The following is a 25,375-nucleotide window of genomic DNA, read 5'->3' as shown; positions in this document are numbered from 1 at the left end:
TTTCCCATAAATATCAAGCATAAGCTCTTTCCCTGTAAACTTTTGTGAACAAAAAACCTTACATGTTCACACTTACAATCAGCCCTCAGTCTGGTTCACAGAACACACACAGGCTGAACATGAAGGAGCTTTTCTCAAAGCTTTTCTCAGCCTTTATTTCACACAGTTTCTTCATTTTTCAATTAGATATTTCACTCTCAGTAAATCTGACATGTTCCTTGGAGAAATTTGACTCTATTTCTCAAAGAAATAAATAACTAACAGTACATTTCAGGGCCGCATGTGCACAATTTCATGGACTCTTTGTAACTTCTGTCTGATTTCATGAGTGAGAATCGACCTACATTATTTTAAAACGAGATCACAAGACTCACAAGTTATGTATCTCCTCATTAAAATGTTTTAATTGCAACAGCGTGACAAAGTGTGAGGGGTTTTTTTTTTGCCCTGTGTGTACTCACCGGTCAGAAATGTATATTGGTGCAAGATTCTTTAATGATTTATAAACTAGCAGCAACGCTTTATAATCTATAAGTAACTGGAGGGGTGTTACACACAAAGAGGGTCACCAAGAATTGATAAATCACTATGTGTTCAAGAAGTTACATTCGTACAGTTACTGGAAGCAACATGTTGATCTTGAGTTTTTCACAGCTCAGTCACTGGCCTCAAGGCTGTGAGTTCAGCACATTACAAAACCTCAGTGAAAAATGCTTTAACAGCAACATTGTGCAGGACACTGCTTGTTTCCCACACAAACTGTAGCTGATTTGTCTTTTAACTGGAATTCACTTCTTCGTTGGTTTAGCGGTTAATCTAAAGACTGGATTTTAGGTGTGTATGTGTTGATCAAACTAATTAAAGGCAGTTTACCCAATGTGAAATGTGATAATATATCAGGGGTTTAAAACTACGAGCCCAGGGGCCAGATTCAACTTCATAAAGTCCCCACATTTCTAGAATTTGTTGTTTACTGTATTCTGTAATTTTTTTTACCCCCAGTTTGATTTCTCCCCTCCACTCTTTTAGAATAATCATTTAATATTCTACAGTAGCAAGTCTGCAAAATTAGAAGCATTTTTGAAGCCGCGTCTAACTGTTCAACCTGTTAACATAAACACTGACACCAAAATGTCTCCATCTAAACCTAAAAGAGAGGTTGACCTGAACGACAGAAAGTTTCAAAAAAAGGAGGACAAAACTATTGTTTATTTTAGAGTTTAAAGTGTCTGCTTCCTGTCTCATCTGCGAGGAGAAAGCTATTGTTTTTCAGGAATAAAATCCCAAGTGGCATTACTCTTCTGCACATACAGAGCAGTATGATAGGTTTTAGTTAAAGGAGAGGAAAAGACCAGTCGCTGTGTATATAGTTAAGATGGTTTAGTTTTCAGTAAAGTGTTCAAGAACTACCTGACCAGTGGCCCCTATTTAACTTCAGATTGAGACCCCTGTTACAGATTGCTTTTTAACTGTAAAATAAATAAGATTTTCAGACTTCATGATATACTTAATATTTCAAAGACATCACAATTATTTATATGTTCATTTAAAAGCTGGAGCGCTGGGAAACAAATTACTGACATATTAAGAGATGCAGCTGTAATATAGAGTTAAATAAAGCAACCCTGTCCCCTAGAAATTATGTTCATATACTAATTTACAAAAGGAAATACCTTTGAGAGAAAATAATTCCACCCACATTACATTTTTTACAAACATAATGAGGAAGCCTTTTTAATGAAATCTGTGAAATATTCAAACAGAAATAATTTATCTTCACTGGAAAAAATGATGTCACTGAACAGGATCCACTCACGTTTATCTCAAAACATATTTGACAAAACTAATTAGTAGTAAACAAGTGTAATTTTTTAAGAGACAATGTTGAGAAAGTATCTATGTTGACTCTAACAGCATGTCATCAATAGTTTGTGAAAGTGTGATACAGTAAAAGACATAAGACCATATTAGGTTAGACTTGTCACATCCTCAAATTTTTGTCACAAGTATTGCCATTTAAAACAGTCTGAGTCACTCTCTCACTCATGACATTGCTCCACCCTCCTGCTGCTGGTGAGGGTGAAACTGGAGGTGGGGGAGGGGAAAGGACCACAGAAGCAACTACTAGCAACTTTACTTTAATAGGATGCTTCTACTGTATTCAAATTGTGTGTTTAATTCAGCTTGTAGCACTACATGCACATCAGTTTCACCTGTTTTCTTTTGTTAAACTAAAACAGCATGGGTTGGGGAGGGTAAACAGGTTATGGGTAAGTCGACGTGTGGGTGGACCTGATGAGCACGGACTGGTGACGGTGAGCTGTTTTCCTTCATGGCCCCTCCTCTCTCAGAGAGGAGATCATATGTACCTGCTCTCCTCCAAAATCTCTCCCATTTAGCAAACACACCTGAGCAACAGAAGACTTGCCTCCGTCAGAGAAAGAGACAAACGACCCACAGTCTTACGTCACTGCACGAGAGGAATTACAGAAGCTCTTTCAAGTGACGATTCAAAAGAGGAAGACGTTTCATTTGAAACAACTCAAAGGCAAATCAGTTGACCACAATGGTGTCTGCTGGGTTTCAAATGCTGGGCTCGGCCCTGGGGATCCTGGGCTGGATTGGTGCCATCGTTGTTTGTGCCCTTCCCATGTGGAGGGTCACGGCCTTCATCGGCAGCAACATCGTCACATCGCAGACATCCTGGGAAGGTATCTGGATGAGCTGTGTGGTCCAGAGCACAGGCCAGATGCAGTGTAAGGTCTACGACTCCATGCTTGCCCTCAGCTCTGACCTCCAGGCTGCCCGGGCCTTAACCGTCATCGCCATCGTCGTGGGCATCATGGCTATCCTTCTCTCTGTGGCGGGCGGGAAATGCACCAACTGTGTGGAGGATGAAGTATCCAAGACCAAGGTGGGCATCGCATCTGGTGTTGTCTTCATTGTGGCTGGGATCCTCTGCCTAATCCCTGTGTGCTGGACAGCCCATACCGTCATCCGTGACTTCTACAACCCGCTATTGGTCAATGCCCAGAAGAGAGAGCTTGGCGCCGCGCTCTACATTGGGTGGGGGGCATCCGCTTTGATGCTGATCGGAGGGGGGATGCTCTGCTGCAACTGCCCCCCTAAGGATGAAGGCTCCTACACAGCCAGGTACAAAGCTGCTCGATCTGACGCCTCAGCTCCAGCATCCGGCAAAGACTATGTCTAAAAAAGATCTGTGAAAAAGCACCATTTACTGGGACAGATGCACTGGTGCTACTGGGTTGTTGTTCATTGTTGTGTTCATGTTTCAGGACTTTACTCGAGAAAAAATATTCCTGATGAGAGCTTTTGAAGACGAACCACACCCAAAGAGGAAATTCATGTTTTTATGTTAACACAGTTACTTGTATGTGTATGGTTGTTAATATGAATATTAGTAATTTCTTAGTCTTTTCTTATCAGTATAAATATTCTATAACCTTGGTCATATTTTGAAAATGTTTTGTCATGTTTTTGTGGGATGTTTTTATGAACCATGTATATGAGTTTCATGATGTGCCAGTTCATACTGTAAATAAATATTTTGTTTACAAATCCTAGATCACCTGTCTTTGCTTTTTATTCTCATATATGTTCACACAGCAGCTGCATTCAACTGGATTCATTCAATGGTCTTAAAATGGAGCTAATCAATACATTATTACATCAAACTTCACTGTATTTATTGTTTATGATGGCAGTTTTACATTTTATCATGTATACATGCTCATTTACTACAATCATAACATAACATTAATACAATTGAAACAATTATCCTTTTTGAGAAAGAAAAAAATCCCTCAACGCATGTGAGAAGCATTTATTGTCTGACTTTCTTGTAGATCAGGTTTAGGTGTGGCAGAAAAAAAAGTCATGATGGTTGGAAACTTGTCTTTGTTCAAACTGTGAGCCTACAGGCAAAGGTATTTGTACTTTATTTCGACTCACAGGAACATGTTTTCAGTTGTTAAGGGAGCAAATATTGAAATTCTAGGAAATATTTACATCACTTTGCTTTTATCTTGAGGTTTTTTACCCTGCAAAAGATATTATGCAGGGGTTGGCAGTTTGTTCTTGATTCATTCTTTGAAAGTAAATGATTTCCTACCACCAAGACTCTATTCTGACTCCATTTCTGTAGGATTAAGTCCTTCAGTTCAACATACAAACCTAATATAATACTGTCTGAGATAATCAGGGTGATCAGTTTAAATGTCATGTAAATGAATTCAAGGTTTAATTCTCTGTAGTTTTAAAGACTATTGGATTGAGGAACATTTGTTTACCTTCCATGTTAGAGTATTTCTTTCAGAAAAATCAACTTCCTGGACTGTTTGAACTGAATGCTCTGACTTAAACTCTGAAGTTGAGTGTTTGCTCAAGGCTTTATCTATGTGAGTGGGTCTGTGCGTATTTGTGTGTGTTTGTGTGTGTGTGTGTGTGTGTGTGTGTGAGCACAGGTGGAATCTGGAGCCATTGTTCCCAGTCCCAAATCTTTGCTTGAGGTAACAAAGCATGTATGTGTGGGAACAATGAAAAGAGAGAAAACAAGGGTTGTGGATATCAGGTCTCAGTTTTCCCCTTTTGTCTGGGAGCACAGAAACTCCACCCTGAAAGTTTGAACCACAACAGGGGGCAGTTATCTTCTCACAGTGAGACGTCAGTGCATCAGAGCACAGCAAACGCTTCCTCAAGCAGGTGTGAGAGTGGACTGTATGAGACCTCAAAACCAGTAAGGCTAACTCTAAACTCTCTGCGGTGTTTTTATGCATTCAGAAGCCAACAATCTTCAAGACGTGAACATTTTAGCAAGAGTGACTGTTCCTTTCCTCTAGTTTCCTGTGTAGAAGTTGAGTCGTGGCCGCAGTGGCGTAACCATGGCGTCTCAGGGCCTCCAAATCATGGGTGTGCTGTTGGCCTTCATCGGCTGGCTGGGCACCATCATCACTTGCGCTCTGCCTATGTGGAGAGTCACCGCTTTCGTTGGGGCGAACATCGTCACCGCCCAGGTGATCTGGGAAGGCTTGTGGATGAACTGTGTGGTTCAGAGCACGGGCCAGATGCAGTGTAAGGTCTACGACTCCATGCTAGCCCTGCCTCAAGACTTGCAGGCTGCCAGGGCCATGGTGATCATCTCGGTGATCGTCGGCGTGTTCGGCGTCCTCATGGCCATAGTCGGAGGAAAGTGCACTAACTGCATGGAGGATGAGGTGTCCAAAGCCAAAGCCTGCATCGTGTCCGGGGTGATCTTCATAATAGCCGCCTTGCTGATCATGATTCCAGTGTCGTGGTCGGCTCATGCGGTGATCAGGGACTTTTATAACCCAATGGTGATCGCAGCTCAGAGGAGGGAGCTCGGGGCTGCACTTTATATCGGTTGGGGTTCCTCTGGGATGCTGCTGCTGGGAGGAGGCCTGCTCTGCAACAACTGCCCCCCAAAAGACAACAGGCCCTACATACCTGCCAAGTTTGCCCCTGCCAGGACCGTATCCTCAAATGTGGACTATGTGTGAGTGTAAGATGTAGCATAAGACGTCTCAAGATTGTTTTTTTTTAATTCTGTTACCGAAAAATAAACAAAAGGATTTGTTTCTTAAGGTGTTTAAAGTTGTTGCTGAGGCTGACAAAAACAAGAACAATGAAGTTTTGATTACATTTCACTGTGTAGTTGTTGTTTTTTTTTTCATATTGGAGCAGTATAGTAACTAAAACAGCAAAATATATTGTTTTGTGGTTTGTTTTCTTGTGTTGGAACTTTTCAGATGTAGTGACTTCCTGTCGAAGGTTGATTTACACTGTCGACTGTTTTCACATGACACATTCATATTCATGTTTCTCAAATATTCTTTTCCACTTATAAACAATTCCTCAACTGTGAATTTAAAACCTGTAATATTTCTCTGAAACAATATATTCATTATGAGTAAAATACCAACTAAAAAGAGTAGTTTTTCTCATGTAGACTGAATGGAGTGATGCAGTGCCTATTTAATCACTCACATATTCAAATTTGTAAGTTGCCACAAATTGAATGAATGCAGAATTTTCTAAAGCTCATTATAATATAATATGTGAAGCTTTTTTCTTTTACTTGTATAATGATATATGATCACTGCTGGACTTCCTATTGTCTTTCAAATAAAGTCTCTTTATTCATACTGTTCATGACGTCTTCATTTCTGGGTTTCACTCTGCACCTGCTGACATGCGGTAATAAAACCTGAAACTGTACATCTCACTAACCACTCATGATAAGGTATTCAGGAATTCAGGGGAGTAGACTCCAGGGAATTTACTGTATCTGGTTGAGATGTTTGCCACGCTGTAATCGACTGCCCTTGTATTCAGACAGTAATTTACAGTTTCTGTCTTGAGTAAAATGGATGTCACCGCCGGAGACAACGGTGTGCTGTGTATGCTCGGATTCATGTTGCTAAGGAACTGTTTTATATCTCCAAAGAATGGATATTTACACTTTGCCCAGCAGGGGCACATCTGCCAAGTCTTGTCAAGTTGATATATCCTAAACCTCTTTAACGGTTTTCTTTTTATTTACAGACACTTTCAATTGAAACCACACTGACAAGAAAAATAATAGGTCCCTGTAATTTTTCACTATTGTGTCTGTTTCTGTTTTGGCTACTCAGCTTCTGTAATCAGTGGTGGAAGAAACATTCAGATTTTACCTCAGCAAAAGTAGAAATACAACAATCCTGTACATGTAAAAGCTCATGTCTTCAAACTTTTACATAATTAAAAGAACAAATGTTGTAAAATTTTACATTTAAGTATCAAAAGTAAAAAAAAGTTTCATGTTTTTATATATACTAATATTAGGTTACCAATACTGATGCATCAACATGTAAGCAGCATTCAAATGTAGTAGCTGCAAATATGCTACATACTTTCGGGTATTTTAACCTATGACAATGCATCACTTTTTAAAAGCAGATCATATAAAATATCATCATTTAAAGTAGCAACTATAACTGTTAGATAAATATAATGGAGTAAAAAGTACAATTTTCTTTCAAAATGTAGTGAAGCAGAAGTAGAAATACCATAAAATGATAGCACTCTTCAGTTTTACTTATAGTACTTTAGTGAATGTGAGCTCACATTAAAAGAACAACATTAAAAGAAACAATGTTGACAAAAATACTGTTTATTGTCCGAACGAAAAACAAAATGAAACTGAAAAATAAATCTCACATGACAAATACATGTCTCTTTTCTGAAGTGCTTACAAACACAATAATGGAAACATCAGGAGAAGTCTGAGTCAGACTGAATTAATACTGAAATTATAACACAAAACATAAACTGAGTAAAAAGAAATGAATTAAACAGCAAATCTTTACTCCATGTTGCATTTTTCTAACATGGCACATACCTTATAGAGTCTTTTGTATTTTTCAGAAACAAATGGCCACAGAGTGTTAGTCAAAGGAAGTTAGTCACAATGCAAATCACAACTTGATAAGAAACAGGTTTGTACTGTATGTAAAGTGCTGCCTCTCATGTTAGACAAATTCCTTCCCGGGTGTTGTGGATTTCGGTGGGGAATATTTTGCTCCGCTGTAGCGGTTTCCTCCTGATGGACACTGGCAGCATAGGAGAGCCCCACCAATCAGCAGAAGCCCTGATGCTCCCCAGCCCACGTACAAACACGCGCCCAGCTCCCTCCTCTGAGCATCAGGAACCATGGGGTTGTAGAAGTCCTTTATGATAGTATTGGCAGGCAGGGACACAGTCACCAGACACAGAGCCCCACTCAGGATGAAGAAAACACCTGCAGAGATGGCCACTCTGGCTTTTGCTGCTTTGTCCCCAACGCAGGTGGTGCATTTCCCTCCCACCACAGAGAGCAGCAGGCCGAACAGAGAGAACAAAATGGCGATGACGACCATGGCCCGGGCCGCCTGGAGGTCCGGAGGCAGGGCCAGCAGGGAGTCGTAGACCTTACACTGCATCTGGCCCGTACTCTGCACCACGCAGGTCATCCACAGTCCTTCCCAGATGGTCTGAGCCACCACGATGTTGTTCCCGATGAAAGCAGACACCTTCCACATGGGCAGCATACAGATCAGTATGTTTCCAATCCATCCGAGCACCGCCAACCCGACGCCTAGAATCTGCAGCCCCAAAGATGCCATCGTGGTTTGCTGGGGTTCCTTCTCTTCCTCTTTCTCCGTCTCAGTTCGACACTGGGCTGCCAACTAAAAGCTTTCCAACTGTGGGAAAGTTTTATATGACCCTCAGATGCCCCTGAGCAGCCTCCTCCTGTGGGTGGGCTTTGACTTCATTGCTCAGATATAAACATCCATCATGCTGCCTTTGAGTTCAGAGGTGTCTCTCTCCTACAGAGAGGCTCCATGGTGCCTCAGCAGAGCTCTCAGAAAAAAAAAAAAAACAGTGTGGCTCAGTTAAAAGTTGAACATGAAAGTCCAGCTTTATGGAATGAAAAATATACTGTAAAACTATAATTTTGTTTAAATATGAAAGATTGCTACATCATGCAAACACAACAATTGGTTAATAAGCCTTTTGAGATAGTAGACGAACTAATTCATTTGTTTTACAATTTATTTATCTTGTTGAATCCAATTAATCATATGTGCTAAAAGTGATTTAAAACTTAAAGTGCTATTTGTATATAAGTATACAAATACTAAACTTATATATTGTATAAGTATTGGCATCTACACAATCTATCCTTGTAAGTTCTGATAATATTTACTTTTCATGGAGAGTCTCAAGGAATGTACTTCTCATCTTAACTTCTATGTCTGATTTTATACGTCTTTTTTGTTCATTTTAATGTGGATGTTTGGCAGAACAAGTCAGAGCCATCTGAAAACCAAGCAAAACCAACCAAACAGGTTACATGAGCTCACTGGCTAATGAGCACAGGTGGAATCATTCAGCTTGATTACTGCACTGGTAAAACAACATGGGATAAGATGTCAAAGAATTCAAATCTCATGGTCTTTCAAAATGTAATAAGAGAAAATGTTGCACGAATTACACATTATTTTTCTTCCCACAGTTCAAGAAAAAGATCACATTTGCAAGTGAGTCAGTTTATTCAAACCAAGCAGCATCACCTCAAAACTGTTAAACAAAGATCACATCACGTGACCTTTGCCATTTTTAAGAAGGTGATCAGCAAGTGGATGACAAATAAGAGAGAAGAAAGACTTCACTGGTTACTGGTATTGGTTGCTGACTTTCTTAACGACCACAGGTGTTTTCAGTTCAACCAATTTTAGAACGACCAATCAGGCGAAACCACAACCTACCACGTAGGTATAAAAGCTGCAGGTGAGCAACAAATCTCTGTATTTTTATTACTGGTGCACTCATCTCTTTATCCTGAGACAACCATGGCGTCTGCAGGTCTCCAGATCTTTGGCATCTTCCTGGCAACCATTGGCTTTCTGGGAGACATCATCATCTGTGCCCTGCCCATGTGGAAGGTGTCTGCTTTCATTGGGAACAACATTGTGACAGCGCAGATCTTCTGGGAGGGCCTGTGGATGAACTGCGTGAAGCAGAGCACTGGCCAGATGCAGTGCAAGGTCTATGACTCCATGCTGGCTCTGCCACGTGACCTGCAGGCCGCCCGGGCCCTGGTTGTGATCTCCATCCTGGTTGTCTTCATGGGAATCCTGCTCGCCGTTGCAGGGGGAAAATGCACCAACTGCCTTGAGGATGAGGTGGCCAAGAGCAAGGTAGCCATTGCTGCTGGGGTGTTCTTCATCATCGGTGGTATCCTGTGCCTGATCCCTGTGTCCTGGTCTGCTCACGAGGTCATCAGGAACTTCTACAACCCCATTATGAGTGACGCGCAGAGGAGGGAACTCGGTGCGTCACTGTTCATCGGCTGGGGCTCAGCAGGACTCCTGCTCATTGGAGGCTCACTTCTCTGCTGTCAGTGTCAGCAGCAGAAGGATAGCAGATACTCCGTCAAATATTCTGCCCCCCGCTCAGCAGCCAGTGGAGGAGCCTACGTCTGAACTGTCTGCATTCTTGCCTTATCACAGGAACTGGACTGTTAAACTCCAGAGTCATGTTTTTATTGTCTTAACTTTCATGATGGGTGTTTTACTGATTTAATTTTAATAAATTAAGCTTTCATGATGACTGTTTCCTTGTTTTTGGGGCTGCATCATTTGTCTTGTTAAGTGAGGACAAAGTCTTCAAGTCTAAGGTGGTTTTGGTTGTACTATTTTCTGGTCAGCTGAGCTCAACCTAATTAAGTGTCAAACATGTAAAGTTTATCTGCAACTGATGCAAGAGCCTTTTCATGGCACATTTTGACTTGTCATAGTAGGGACAGCACAGGTGTTTAGAAATAAACAATAGCTACATTAAGTGTCCTGTGAGGCATCATGTGCAACACAAAGTACAGAATCTTTTTTTTTTTTTTTTTGCCTAAAATGATTTTTTTTTCATTTCACACTCAAAATGGCAGCATGCACTTCATGGTAAAAGGAAACTGATTTCAGACATGGCCCTACAACTGAAGCAGCTAACTGGGATTTTTTTTTTTTTTTTTTTAAGCACCTATGCTTTTATGTGGGGAAAGCTTAGCTTCTTCACAGCTAATGTTAAAATTACAAAAAGCAACACCATGTCAAGTTGACTGACTGGCAGGTGTTTTTGACAAGGCAAAACAACTTGACCAACACTGAAAACACACATTTGCTAAAATTCTCAGATGCTTGCTCAACACTTTGACAGCTTCAACAAAATCAAACATATCAAGCTTTACCAAAATCGTTTTTTTTTTTTTACCACTGTTCTTATCACAGTGGGACTGATCCAGGCTAAAAGAGTATTAGCTAACTAAAACTACCTTCCTTTTCCTAAAGGCACAGATTTGGCTTGTTAATCCTGAACATGTTTAATAGCATCCTCCTTATTCTGAAATCAAGGCAAAATGAGTAAAGGTTTGGTACTTTGATCCACACTCATGGTTGAGGCCTGACATTTTGACTCACAGTAGCAGAAAAATCACAGGTGTTACTAATTGTTCTCATGACGGCACTATGACATCACATACACTACAGCTGCACTGAAGTTCATCTAAAGCAGGTTAAACACTTGAAACAAAAGTAATTTACAGCAAACTTGAGTTTAGTAATAAATCTTAGTTAAATAATTTAAATATTAATCTGGCCACTGGTATACAATTTATACTCATTATGCAACATTTAATACATTTGAGTGTTTAAATCACAGGTGCCCAATGTTTCAATTCACATCTCCTTATGTTGGGACTCTTCTCCTCTGAGTAGGCCTCAGAATTCACCCTTCATGTCAGCGGATGCCTTGGATTTCATCTGAACATCACTCTGAAGTGTAAGAATTTCACTCTCAACAACAGCTGTGTACTGGAGAATCCCATTTGGAGATAATGTCTTTCACATCAGTAGCTGTAGTGCTCCGATCATGTCAATTATATTTTTGTTTTTTCCCTGCAACTAAAGACTCAGTTTACTGTTGGACAGAGCCAGACTAGCTTTTTCCCCTTGTTTCCAGTCTTTATGCTAATCTAAGCTAACTGGCTACCTGCTCCAGCTTCTTATTTACTGTACACACATGAATCAATCTTCTCATCTAAATCTCAGCAAAACAGCAAAGAAGCATATTTTCTAAAATGTCAAACTACACTTTTAAGTGTTTTAGAGATTAAACATTCCACTTCAGTGTTCATAAAGTTTGGGACAGGCAGTAGATCTGATTTATATGTAATGCATTTCTCAAACCTAGAGATATTTTCTGCAGTTTCTTTTTCAGCATTAAAATCAATGCAACGTTTTAAACTGAATCATACTGGTGAACATTAACTGAACTTTCTTTCCTCATACCAACGTGTGTTTCTTCTCAGGTGTTCCCAGGCTCTATGCAGGTAGGATGTTTTTTTTAGAAACTGTTAGAAAGTTCATGCATTCATTTAGTGTCAGGTTTTAATAGATTCTTGTCTGAGCTGAAGATACGGGCAAGCTTGACTTTACATTTCTGGACATGGTTAAAATTTCTGTTTCAATCCATTTAAAATTTGTGATAAAAGCCGTTTGTTTTGGGTCACAAAGCAGTTTTTCAAACACGATCACTTTTGTTAACAGGTTTCTTATCCTACTCATTCATACCAAGCAGGAATCAGGACAAGCAAGAAACCTGATCCACAAACTAGCAGAGTCCCCTCCCTGTTGTTCCTCCTTCTCATACCACACACAGCAAAACACAACCAGCGGTATTTACAGTTGAGTGAAGCTTGCAGTAAAAATGTTCTGCAGCTCAACAGAAGGCGAATTTTGTTTCTGCTTTTGACTGCAACCTAAATACATGCCTCGGATTTGTTTTTTGACAAGATGCGGACCCAGCTCGTTGGTATTTGTCTGGCAATCATTGGCCTTCTTGGCACCATTCTTATCTGTGGACTGCCCATGTGGAAGGTGACAGCCTTTGTCGGGGCAAACATCATCACCTCTCAGGTCTTCTGGGAAGGTTTATGGATGAACTGTGTGATCCAGAGCACGGGTCAGTCGCAGTGTAAGGCCTATGACTCCATTCTGGCCTTACCACAAGAACTGCAGGCTTCCAGGGCTCTGATCTGTGTCTCCATTGCTGTCAGTGTGGTGGCCATCGGGCTCACTGTGGTCGGGGCTCGCTGCACCAACTTCTTTCGTGACGACTGGCGGAACAAATCCAATATTGGCCTGTCAGGAGGTGTGGTGTTTATAATCGCAGGGCTGCTGTGTATTATTCCTGTCAGCTGGTCAGCTCACAGCATCATCACAGGTTTCTACAACCCCTTGGCCACCAGCGAGAGGAGAGGAGAGCTGGGGGCATCCATCTATGTGGGCTGGGCATCTGGAGCTCTGCTTGTCATTGGTGGAGGGGTCTTGTGTAGCACATACAGATGCTGAGGAGAGAAAAGGAGAGAAGAAGAGCGGAGGACATGCCATCCATCAAATACATAATGTAATTTAAAATGGACAAAAATGTGTTTACTGTGACTATTTGATTCAGTTTCTGATTAAGGCTTTTCAACATTTCTTTCAACCTTTGTTAATTGCACTATATTGATATTTTACAATAAATCACATGTTTGAAATATTAAAAAGTGTAGAATGTGAAAAAGTAGAAGTTATGTTTTTTGTTTTTAATGTGAAGATTGACAAAATGAAGTAGTTGTATAATGTGACATTGGGATTGTTTATATAAAAAAAAGATGTTTAATTCAGCGGTCTGAGTTTATGTGAAGTGTTTCAACATGTACTGTACAGTACAAATTATGAATGATGCAAGAATAATCAGTTTTTAAGACCTTTAAAGCCTGTTGGGGTCATATTTAATCATTTTCTTACACAGTATTTTTCTTTTTTTTACAAATGAAGATAACTGCCAGTGTGGTGAGAAAATTTCTCTTGAACAAGACAGTTTTGATTGTTTTGGGTATTGAAACAAAATAAAGAAAATCAATGAGCTAAATAAAAATTGACATTACTCTTTATCAAACAAGAGTTGTGAAAGAAGTTTAATTAATCTGGAAACAACTGAAATGTCTCTGTTCACTGTCAGACTTTGCTATTTTTCATCAGTAACTGAACTATGTTTGCTGAGCTGTTCAGTCGTTGGGCATGCTTTGCCACGTCAATTGAAGGAAACTATGAATGCTTGTATATTTGTATACTAACAAACCAATAAATTCACCTTGCATACAAGTTTTTTTGCACAGAAGCTCTGCAAACTCTGTCTTTGTCTCTTTCATGATTATTTCTTAAAAAAAACGGCCCATTTTTAGCATATTGCAAATTTCAAGACTTGCTTGTATAAAAAAAGATTCTCTCCAGAGATATAATGATGCTCAAAACAACTGAAACAAATTGGAAACAGAGAGAAAAGAAACACATATTACTTTGAGAAGCTCAGTGGTCTACGCCAGCCATCTGAATGTATATAAGAGCTTGAAAAACTTGATCTGGATCTAGCTCAGAGGTGTTTAAATACTCTCTGTACATTTACAGACTCTCTCTTAAACATGTTTGCATCTCTCTGTTGATCTTTGTCATCTGACTACTTCACATAACAGCAAAACATAACAGCTGCCGAGAGAAACTCTTCATTTTAACAGAAACAAGACAAGAAATACAATCTTTTGTTTTTCTCTGAAGAAGCATCACATTTTTTTAGTCACAAGGGAAAGTTTTAGTGAATTTACTTGCTTTTTCTTTTCTTAAACCACTGAAGGGACTCTGGCTTTAGTTTACTGCTGTGTAACTGTAGATTTTTTAAATGGAAGGGCAGGGCAGGCAGATCGGGGGCCTGGCACTGTGTGTGATGGGCATTTTAGGAGTGTGTTTGACATGTGGACTGCCGATGTGGCGTGAGACATCTTTTGTCGGAGCCAACATTGTAACTGCACAATCGGTAAGTCAGTATACTCCGAAGAGAATCTTTTTTCTTAGTACAGTTGTATGCAAATGTTTTGCCACCCCTTGACAAATAACATATTTTGGTGATTTTTTAATGGAGAAGATGGTAACACAGCCTCTTTAGGATATGGAAAAAAAACACTAAAGGTATCATTGTGGCATGTGCAAAAATTTGAGCACCCTACATAGTCAATACTTAGTAACACCTCCTCTGGCAGACATCACAGCTCGCAAATGTTTTTTGCTAAAAGTTTCTCCCATTCTTCTTTGCTTCTAGTTCTGCAATATCCTTGGGCTGTCTTGCATGCACAGCTCTTCTAAGATCTACCCACAGATTTTCAATTACGTTTAAGTCAGGAGATTGTGAGGGTCATTCAAAAACCGAGGTATGTTTAGGATCTGTATTCTGTTGTAGAAGCCATCCTCTTTTCAGCTTCAGCTGGGTATCAATAACTTTCATTTTCAGAGTCTTACACAGCTGCTTAGAGGAACCCATGGTTGCTCAGTGTTCGCACAAGGTTTGAAGAGTCAGAGTATTTGTAAAGCTTTGAAAATGGCACTAGCTGATATTTCTTAATGACAATTGTTGACATGCCTCAGGCTTAACGAGCTGATTAAGGTCTGAGACCTTATAAAAAGAATCTGAGACTTCAGGACTCTTATGGTGCCCAAACTTGTGCACATGCCACAATTATGTTTTTATTTTATTTTAATTTTTTTTCAATTTATGTCATAAAAAGTAACTATGCATTAATGTTTGCAGAAAATATTGTGTTTTCCCATATCCTACAGAGGCTGTGTTTACATCTTTTCAATTAAAAAAAATACCAAAATTTGTTATTTGTCAAGGGATGGCCAAAGTTTTGCATACAACTGTATATGTTAAATTGTATAATTTCCCATTACCTTGGCCAGCAGCCCTACAATGTTATATATTGTGTGAAATAACATGAAAATGTGGGGTAAGAATCAGCAAAGCATGGAGGGTCAATGTGAAAGCATGAGGAGTATGTAACAGTAATGTGAATTTATGGTAGTCACAGTATAATGCCTGATCACATGTAAATGTGAGTTTGTAACACCAAAACATTAAATTTAACAGACTTGAATTCTGTATCAACACAGATCATAATTGATCATAAACTGCTTCAAAACTTTTTATCAAAACCTAATTTACATTTTGTCTCACTGAAAAATCCTTCTGTTTCTGTGTTAGGTGTGGGATGGTCTGTGGTTGCACTGTATCATCCAGGCCACAGGTCAGATGCAGTGTAAGAAACACACCACGTCCATCACTCTGACTGCTGACATCCAGGCTGGACGTGCCCTCACGTTGATCTCCATCCTCGCCGGCCTCCTGGGCTTCATTATCAGCCTCCTGGGTGGAGGTGTGGCCAAATGTAGTGGAGCTCCACCTGACTCCCCAGAGCCTCCGTCGGCTTCTTCCGCCAGAAAGAAGGTGCTGGAGTTGTGAACATATCTGTGTAAAAGTGTACTTTGCAGCAATTAACCTCCAAGGGGCCACGGGAGAAGGAAATTGAGCTGTGGGCCCCCTCGTTCCTCGTACATGCTGGTTTGCTGTATGTCACTTACATTGTAATAATTTGATTAAACACAAATTTATTCAGGAATATATACTATGTAGGCATCAACTTGGATTTGAATTAATTTGATGATCCAAAACATACAGATTTAAAATTGTTAAAAACTTCAATTATAAAGGTCTTAAATTTAAATTTTGACATGGCCCTTCTACAATACAGGAACCTTTACCATTTCAGTTTATATTGTGTTTAAGTGTGGTGCATATTACCAAATTTGCAATTGATCAAATTGCCACAAACTAATTTTCCACATAATGAACATGGGGCCCCTGAGGGTCTTGGGCCCCAAGGTAGTTGCCTGCTCACCCGGTTGGAAATCCAACCTTAGTTAAGGGCACTCAGACACAGAAAACCTGTGCCAGTGCTGAGCAAGGCTCAAATCAGTCACACAATTGAAATGGTTAAATTCAACTACATAATTACATTAAACAGAAGCCAAGTCTCTATTAGGCCTATTAGTTCACTGTTAAGAGTAAAAACAATTGTCTTTTGAAGGTGGAAATCCCAGATTGAGATCCAACTCAGAAAGAGAAACATTTTTAATGTTGTCTCACTGCTTTCGAAAATCCTTTCAACAATGAATGTTGTATTTTCTGACAACATAACCTGTTTCAGTAAAACTATAGAAATATTGGTGTCACAAAACTAAGTAAAACTAACAAGATGAAATCACTTCACATTACCACAGAAAGTCAAAGCTTTTGCACCATGCAATGCTTTGTACAGCAGCAGCCCATTCTGAGTCACTGGGTGGCGACACATGAAGTCCTGTCTGAAGTGTCTCCGCTAAATGGTGCTGAGTTACACACTGAAATAACGTTTGTATAACAAATCTGGTAGACCCCATTATAAGTTTCAAGACATTTCATCATGCAAAGATTTTTTTCCAATCTGCTCTTTGTATGTTGATGATGTAAAATGTCTGAAAAACAAAACCTTTTTTTCTGTATTAATGTGAAAGTCCCATTAAAGCCCCTGAAAAATTCAAACTTTGCGAACATTTTTCAGTGCTTTCACCATGATGGTCTGATTCATTTTTCTAAAAACAAACACTTCAGGCCATCAAACATTTTTAAATAATAACAAAAAAATCCTACACATAGGGGTTTTAAAATGAATCATCCCTTTTTGTCAGAAATTATGTCAGTCATATTTTTTATATCAGAAGGAAGAAAAAAAAGGGATTTTGGGGAATTATGAGAAATGCTCCTTTTCTACTTAGCGGTAGGAAGAGCTTGTCAGTGTCGGTGTTTGATTGACAGCCGCTGGCAGGATGAGCTCTGGTAGGGAAACGTGAGAAAAAGGAGAACACAGAGATTTATAGAACAGGTTTGTATTAGCAAACAAGACAAAAAAAATCAGTTGGACTTTAATACACATAAATAAAGCTCCTGACAGATTTCTGATGCTTCATCAGAAACATGTCAATAGAATCATTGATATATTTTGTTTTTCTAGGCATGTCTGCTGGGTGGAGCTCTGTGCGTGCTGGCTGGCATCTTGTGCCTGGTTTCAGTCAGCTGGTCAGCAGGAACAACCATCTCTTTCTACAATGACCCCTTGGTGGTCGCGGCCCTAAAGAGAGAAGTGGGCTCCTCCATCTACATAGGCTGGGCCTCCTCTGTGCTGCTCCTGCTCGGTGGGGCTCTGATCTGCTTCGTCTGTGGGGAAAAGGAGAACTCACAGCCTTCCTACCGCCCCTACAGCTCAAACACTGAATTCAGCGACTATTCATCCCACATGCCCACACTGAGGTCTGATGACATAAGATCAAACAGTTCAAGGATGTTTGATCGTTATGCACCAAATAAGATGGTAGAGCATGTAGCCCAAGTGCACAACCCCCTGAATAAAGCTCATAGTGGGGCCGGGCTGTATAATCAACCGCGTCGAACAGATCAGGGACACCAGACAACAGGAAGGGCTTATTCATGGGAATGAAGCCATATCTGGTGCGTGACAGAGCCACAACTGAGCCAATTAAATATTATTACAGTATGACCTAATCTGGATGAATCTGTATAGATCATAGTGCTGAGAATAACTGAACACAGGAATGATTTAACTGTGGTCACTGATTGTTTCTGTTTACATGTTAATTAAAGGTGCAGTGTGTGAAATTTAGTGGCATCTAGCAGAAAAGACTTGGCAGAAATGGAATATAATATTCATAAATGTGTTTTAATTAGTGTATAGTCACCTGAAAATAAGAATAGTTGTGTTTTCGTTACCTTAGAATGAGCCCTTTATTTTACATAGGGAGTGGGTCCTCTTCCATGGAGCCCGCCATGCACTGCCATATTTCTACAGTAGCCCAGAATGGACAAAAAGAGTTTTGCAGCCACCGTAGGTTCTCCTACACACTTGGAAGGGGAGGTGAAGGGGGGTATTCAATTGGTTGCAATCTGCAACCTCACTGCTAGATGCCATTAAATCTTACACGCTGGTCCGTTAATGTTCACTATCTCAATGTTTTCTTTGTACAAATCAATAAAGTTTGATATAATTGTTTATATCTAAAGTAACAAGCAGCAGTCAAACATAATTTAATTGCTTTAATACAAGGCAAGATCCAAAAGTTTACAAAAAAAAACTAAATATGTCAGGCTAAATTTTGGAGAAATGGGTATGAATGAAGACATTTAGAATATTTACATGATGTCAGTCTAAAACAAAACCAAAATTAAAGAGTGGTGAGGGGATCAGCATGCTGGGCTCTGGGCAGGCGGGCTGCAGTAACTTCTAGGACCACTGGCAAGGTGCTCCTCCCAGCCGGGACCTGCAATACACCACAGGACCAAGGCAACAACTTCTCAATAAACACAATAACATTTCAGAAAAGATATTAACAAATCAGAAAAACAACATTTTAGAAACGACAAAACTGAAAACATTTCAGAATTCACATCAACAAAATTGAAAACACAACATTTCAAAAAACACAATATAACACCTTAGGGCCACTGTATGTCACTCATTATAATCATCATTAAGCTTCAATGAGGAACTGAAAGAAGATATAATCAACAAAATATTTTAATGACAGTGTGGAATTAGATTACTTTATAGCTAGTTGAGGATAAATAAAAGGGTAAAAGGGGAAAATTGTATGTTAAGAGGTTCATTATATTAGTCAAACTGTCCTTTCAACTTTCAATTTTATTATGTAGAGTTTATTTCCTTTTCAGGAAACCCATTCACTGTTATTTTTATCATAAGGAGCACAAACACATTTTGTAGATGAATCTAACTCTCTTTGGTGTAACATTTCCTTTTCTTCCTCCAGAGATGTTTTGTCACATGTGCATTCAAACACTTAGATGTCACACTCAGAGTCCCACTGGTATCGATTGCCTGGGAACCGTTTCAAAGCTATTGTTCTTTGGCACAACAGAAGACAACCTGTGTGTTTACATTCACTATGGTTGACTTAAACAGAATTTTGATTCATTCAGAGGAACATCTTCACACTGAAAAACAACTTTCCATTTAGGGATTTAAGAACTAAAAATAGAAACTGTCATTGAAACCACAGTGCTGGGTTTTTTTGAGTGTTGATCACTTGGTAAGTCCCTCTTTGCATAATTAGTATCCTAGAAGCAAATATATCTTCAAAACTGGTGAATTAATTATTTTTAAATTTACAGAACAAGTATGCTTGTGTGTGAATGTGTGTGTGCTGTATTTCTGTAGTGATGTCCTTATAGGGGCTTGTGTGTTATTCTCAGAAACTCTGCTATACTTTCTATTAGTGCTGAGAAGCAGCCTACTCAGGTGAGACTTCCTCACAAACCAGTTTCACCTCAGAGGCAACACTAGAAAACTCCTCCTCTGACTTCACCTTTTACAGCAAAGCCTGTAAGTAAAAATGCCAGTGTTATCTTCTCCTCCGAGCGGGCAATAAGAACCTGTCCTACACACTCCTTCTTCTAGGCCGTAGGCAAATTACTCCAGCCTTCAGCATCAGCCGGGTCTTACCTCTTTGAACAGATCGACAGCGACTCAGCATGGTGTCTGGAGGAAGACAGATTCTGGGTATGGCCCTGGCCATCATCGGCTTTCTGGGGAGCATCATCACCTGCGCTCTCCCCGCCTGGAAAGTCACAGCCTTTATTGGTGCCAACATCATCACCGCTCAAGTGACCTGGGAGGGTTTGTGGATGAACTGTGTGACCCAGAGTACAGGCCAGATGCAGTGCAAAGTCTATGACTCTCTCCTGGCTTTACCTCAAGACCTGCAGGCTGCCAGAGCACTGACCATCTTGGCCATCATCATCGGGGTCTTTGGGATACTTCTTGGCATCGTCGGGGGCAAGTGCACCAACTTTGTGGATGATGAAAGGCAGAAATCCAAAGTGGCCATTGCTGCTGGAGTCGTCTTCATCATCGCGGGCCTCTTGGTGCTTATTCCCGTCTGCTGGACCGCCCACACTATCATTCGTAATTTCTATAACGTTGTCCTAACCAATGCCCAGAAGAGGGAGCTGGGGGCTTCGCTGTACATCGGCTGGGGCTCTGCAGGGCTGCTGTTCCTGGGTGGAGGCCTCCTCTGTAGCTCCTGTCCCCCAAAACAAGAGAACGCCTATGATGTGAAGTACTTAAAGGCTGGCTCTGTGCAGAGCAGCAGGGCCTACGTTTAGAGAGAACTGGGACTGTCTGTTGTCTGTTGGAAAGAGATAAGACAGAGAGTTTAAGAAAGATTTCTGTTTGTCTCATGCAGATGAATCAAGTTACCATCTAGAATAATAATGTCTTTAATGTGGTTAAAGTAGATAAGAAGTTTTGCACTATGAGCGTCTTCAGAAAAATCAATTTGTAAGAATCATATATGTTTCAAAAGGTGCAGTGTTTTTTGATTTTCTGTACAATTGTGTTTTTGCACTTTTGAATGCTTGCATACAGATTTCCTTTAATGTTTTTGTTTATGTTGGCTGATGTTGTTGTATGTTGTTTTTGTTGATTTTGTCCGACATACTCACACAAGATGTTTTGTATGACATGTGAGAACATATGTGTTAAAAATTGCTATGTATAAAACACATTGGTTGTTAATGTGAGATCTAACTTCTACATGTGTAGTCAGTGATACCTTGGCTATGAAACTAGCTGAGATATTGCTAATTGTTTCACATCTATAGCTGTGATTTTGTTTTTTTTCGGTATTTTCTGTATGTCATTGTCTTTTTCCATCTCGTCACAACACTTTTTTTTTTTTTTTAAGGGAGGTACAGTAACAGTGGTGACAAATGCCAAAAAAACTTGCTGAACAGTGGAACTGGTTTTTCAAGTGCACCTGTAGGAATTGTGAAAAAACAGGTTGTGTGACAATGTGGCCAATGTCTTGCTTCCTGAGAAACAAGAGACTGAGTGATAACTGTGTGTTTGTGTGTCATTGTGTTTTGAGTTTGTATCTGATGAGACAGATACATTTTGTAAACCTTTGCATAAGAGAATGAGATATTCAATGACCAGAAGATAAAAAAATAATGTACACAAATGATTTATAAAATAAAACATGCTTTATATAACTCGGCCACACTCAACTGACTCTTTGTGTTGTATGTTGTGTTTTCAGGGACATTTTTATTAGATAAAGTCAAACTTCTTGTGTCCTTTGCAGTATTCAAGTATGCAAAAATTAAATTTTTGTTTGTAATAATGTGAAAAAAAAGAATTGACACAAAAACTATCCCTCTCAACTTTACAAGAACAGCGAGATTATTGATTATTTTGAGCCTGATTAAAAGGCTTGGTGCTTGTGTGTCGGGGGTGTTTGGGATGTTTCAAACAGGTTTTTCTGCACAGTAGCTGCTGCTAGAATGAAACAGATTTTCTCCCTGGAGATTGTGTTGCTCTGCATCGCTCTCCTTTTGTTATCCTGAACTGAACCCACACATGTATTAACTTTTGAATTGAATCAGAATCCCTTTTTCATTTGAAATCCAATTTGGTGCAGCTGAATAAAGACAACAATGCATGAGAGTACATCTTATAAACATATTTCATGCATGGAGGCCTATCATTCTTACTGCTTCTAATCTCATCCGACATAGATAATGAGGGAGGGAATAGATGATGTCACAGTTTCATAGTCACCTTACTCTCTCTCTCTCTCTCTCTCTCTCTCAGTTTTTCTGTCAACCTCCTCCCCTTTCTTTCCCCTATAGAGTAGGTGTGGTGCATCTACACCTGGCCAGTAGCACACAGGCAGCCGCTCAGGTGACAGGAAAGAAAGATCACTCTTCAGTAGAAAAATAAAGAGAGAGGGCACAGAGAGAAAAGGAGAAGGAGAGGACAGCAGTTAGGATACAAAGGGGGAGGGACAGAGACAGAGGAGAAGAAAGCTGTAAACAAATGAACTGAGGCCAAACAGAGACACACCTGGAGTCAAATAAAAGCAACTGGAGACTGGATAGACAACTGAAAGACTGGGCTCTGCGTTTCTGAGATAGATACTCTACAACATTTCAATTGTGGCAAGATAAAAAGAACAGAAGATGAAAATGGAAACGCCACATATTGACGAGGACTGATAGAAGATAGAAGACCAGAAAGATACCAAAGAAGAGTGGAAGGAAACCAGGAGTGAAAGCAAAAGAATCTCCATAGAGAAGAACAAAAACATCAGAGCACTCTTCAAAGAACTGTGAGGATTTTTCGAGCAGCTGCAGACATCTTCTCTCCGCCTCTACGCCATGGCCTCCATGGGGATGCAGATGCTGGCCAGTGCCCTGTGCCTGCTGGGTTGGGCAGGGGTCATCATTAGTTGTGTAATGCCTATGTGGAAGGTCACAGCCTTCGTGGGCAGCACCATCGTCACCTCCCAGACCATCTGGGAGGGCATCTGGATGACGTGTGTGATCCAAAGCACAGGACAGATCCAGTGTAAACCTTATGAGTCCCTCCTTGCTCTCGGTGGTGACCTGCAGGCCGCCAGGGCTCTGACTGTCCTCGCCATTGCTACAGGCGGCATAGGCCTCATTCTGGCCTTCGTTGGAGGGAAGTGCACTCGCTTCCTGGATGGAGAAGGAGGCGGGGTGAAGGGCAAGGTGGCTGTAGCAGCAGGGGCAGTGTTGATCGGCACAGGGCTGCTGTGTTTGATCCCCACATCGTGGACAGCCGGGGCGGTCGTGAGGAGGTTCTACAGCGCCTCCATAGATGCTCAGCGGAGGGAGATTGGAGCCTGTCTCTACATTGGCTGGGGAGCGTCCATCCTGCTTATTCTGGGAGGGGGTCTGTTCATCAGCTCAGCGTGCCCCCTCAAAGCAAACAACGCAGACAAGAACCCCTCTGTCCGCTACCTGGTAGTCCGCTCCTCCAATGGGTCCAGCCAGGCAGGTTCACATCGCAGCAGGATACCATCAGCAAAGTCTCAGCCTGTAGGAGCAGTTTTCACCAGGTCTCAAAGCTACGAGGGGGCATCCACAAAGTCTCAGCCATACACAAGGCCTCCCTGGGAGGACATGCCTGAGCAGGGATTGAGGCAGGAGTCAGAAAGATCATGGGCACCATCAACAAAGTCTCAGATGAAAAGACCGGAATCAACAAAATCAGAAGAAAGCGAGGCTCTTTCTACAAAGTCTCAGCTGAAACGAGCTGAAATGGAAGAGAGTTTATTAGACTCAGTCAAAAGTGACAATGAGGACGCATCCTTGAATCCAGCAAAAACATACCTATAATACGGACACACACACTCACAAACATACAAATGCAACACTCTCTCTCACTCTCTCTACCTTCACACATACAACGCTGCAGATGTTTTTATAGATATAGTTATTCTGACATGGTTTACTTTTTGTGATTGTTTACTGATTAAAAGTAGTCTAAGAGGTCAGCATTGTATTTAAACGTAGTTATCTTTAAACTCCATCATGTTGTTTTGATCAAAGCACAGAAGGGAAAAGAATTACAGCTTTGATATGTTTTATGTTAAATGCACTAAAAGTGAACTGAACCAAACTACAAGGTGCAAGTGAAGTATGTTATAGATGTCTTCTTCTTTTTCAAAAATGAACTTTTAAAATGTTGACATGTGAAGTTTGATATGTTCATAAGCAGCATTACACGGATATCAACTTTATTTCTCGCTGTTTAACTGCACTGAATGAGGAAGAAGTTTACCTCAGACTTTTTAGCTTGTTTGTTTCCACTGGACATACAGTAAAACAACCTGAATGCAACCTGAGTGATGAAGCAGCTTGAAGCAGCTAAATAATTTAGCCAATTTTTTATGATTAGGCTACTTTAACATTTTTTAATTCAAGTATGATCTTTCAGATGATTTGATAAGAAAAATGGCCATTAAAAACTCCACTTGCTGCAAATAAAATGTTGCACTTTTTGTTGCATCAGTTGCAAAACTGTTACTATTAAGAGGGTTTCTGTAAACATTTAGCTTTCTGTTACAACTGTGAAATGTGACTTTGTTTATTTTATTTGGACAGATATTTTTGACAGATGTGTACATTTACTTTTCAATAAATTACTGTAATTTGATCAAGCAAGTCATAGCCTTTTTTCATTTATCTAAATGTATTACATTACATGTTATGCCGTGTTAACATGTCAGATATGGCATCCTCCTGGACATTCAGTCTTCTTCCTGGCTATTAACATCCACAGGACAAACTGGTTTGACAGAGAGTGTGGTTACACTGGAGGTTTGCAATGTTAGAGAAGGGAGGTACAATGTGTTTGTAGAGAATTCAAACTTAGTTTCAGTGACGCATGTTTATGAGACATATATAGTTTTGGTTTTGCTTATTCAAATGTTCAGTGCATCATTATCTAATCAAAATCTGATTTTGTCAGCAGTCCAAAATGCAAAATATACTTACTTACTTTAGAGAAGACTTTGTGTGATGACTTAAGGATACAAAATATAATTTACTTAATACTGTAAGTGCATAAATACATATAATATGAGTAGCTCATAGAGAAATAAAAAAAAAATCCACTGGAACCCCTGCATGCAGAATTGTTTACAGACACACAGCCAATAATGCATGCTGGGCAGAACTTGGCCAATACCCTTTAATAATTAAAATCCAAAAGCAAGCCTTCAAATTTTATAAACACCTCCAATCAATCCCCACTCCTAACAGTACAAAGCCCTTCAGTGCCAGGAGTTGAACAAAGATAAGAGTCCCCTCTGTCAGCTGGTCCTGAAGCTCTGCCCAGACACACACACCAGGGCTTCAGGACAGACACCAAACAGTCTGGCCCGACCAAATCATCTCAAAAGAAAAAGAAAATGATGTCAAATATTGGAACGAAACCACCGAATCACAAAGTAAA

At 40.1% G+C, this 25,375-nt stretch overlaps 6 protein-coding genes across 7 annotated transcripts; 5 read left to right on the top strand and 1 right to left on the bottom strand.

Moving 5' to 3' along the window:
• The first annotated feature begins 2,188 nt into the window (after positions 1-2,188).
• Positions 2,189-6,137, top strand: LOC122996112 (claudin-4-like). Its single transcript, XM_044371674.1, has 2 exons — positions 2,189-3,042; positions 4,892-6,137. The coding sequence occupies exons 1-2, from the start codon at positions 2,567-2,569 to the stop codon at positions 5,535-5,537; spliced, it is 1,122 nt and encodes a 373-aa protein (XP_044227609.1). The 5' UTR covers positions 2,189-2,566; the 3' UTR covers positions 5,538-6,137.
• Positions 6,138-7,173: 1,036 nt separating this feature from the next.
• Positions 7,174-8,328, bottom strand: cldn29 (claudin 29). Its single transcript, XM_044370883.1, has one exon. It carries the CDS (start codon positions 8,178-8,180, stop codon positions 7,548-7,550), a length of 633 nt encoding a protein of 210 aa, XP_044226818.1. The 5' UTR covers positions 8,181-8,328; the 3' UTR covers positions 7,174-7,547.
• A 1,024-nt stretch (positions 8,329-9,352) lies between these two features.
• LOC122995574 (claudin-like protein ZF-A89) lies at positions 9,353-10,167 on the top strand. The gene has a single exon (XM_044370882.1). The coding sequence runs from the start codon at positions 9,411-9,413 to the stop codon at positions 10,041-10,043; it is 633 nt and encodes a 210-aa protein (XP_044226817.1). The 5' UTR covers positions 9,353-9,410; the 3' UTR covers positions 10,044-10,167.
• A 900-nt stretch (positions 10,168-11,067) lies between these two features.
• On the top strand, positions 11,068-13,749 carry LOC122995576 (claudin-4-like). Of its 2 annotated transcripts, none has more exons than XM_044370884.1 (3): positions 11,068-11,391; positions 11,921-11,941; positions 12,159-13,749. In XM_044370884.1, exon 3 carries the CDS (start codon positions 12,405-12,407, stop codon positions 12,960-12,962), a length of 558 nt encoding a protein of 185 aa, XP_044226819.1. In that variant the 5' UTR covers positions 11,068-11,391; positions 11,921-11,941; positions 12,159-12,404; the 3' UTR covers positions 12,963-13,749. The 2 variants fall into 2 exon arrangements, with proteins under 2 accessions (XP_044226819.1, XP_044226820.1); XM_044370885.1 differs by having other exon boundaries at positions 11,099-11,124.
• A 582-nt stretch (positions 13,750-14,331) lies between these two features.
• On the top strand, positions 14,332-18,016 carry LOC122995805 (claudin-4-like). The gene is given in 3 exon segments (XM_044371172.1): positions 14,332-14,466; positions 15,688-15,930; positions 17,507-18,016. Coding segments are annotated over 3 exon segments (888 nt in total).
• A 1,942-nt stretch (positions 18,017-19,958) lies between these two features.
• LOC122996134 lies at positions 19,959-24,574 on the top strand. The gene is made up of 2 exons (XM_044371702.1): positions 19,959-20,544; positions 22,747-24,574. Exons 1-2 carry the CDS (start codon positions 20,083-20,085, stop codon positions 23,752-23,754), a joined length of 1,470 nt encoding a protein of 489 aa, XP_044227637.1. The 5' UTR covers positions 19,959-20,082; the 3' UTR covers positions 23,755-24,574.
• Positions 24,575-25,375: the final 801 nt, after the last annotated feature.

Source organism: Thunnus albacares, chromosome 13, assembly GCF_914725855.1.
Source record: "Thunnus albacares chromosome 13, fThuAlb1.1, whole genome shotgun sequence".
Classification (NCBI taxonomy): Eukaryota; Metazoa; Chordata; class Actinopteri; order Scombriformes; family Scombridae; genus Thunnus; species Thunnus albacares.
This window is presented reverse-complemented; position numbering and strand designations above follow the sequence as displayed.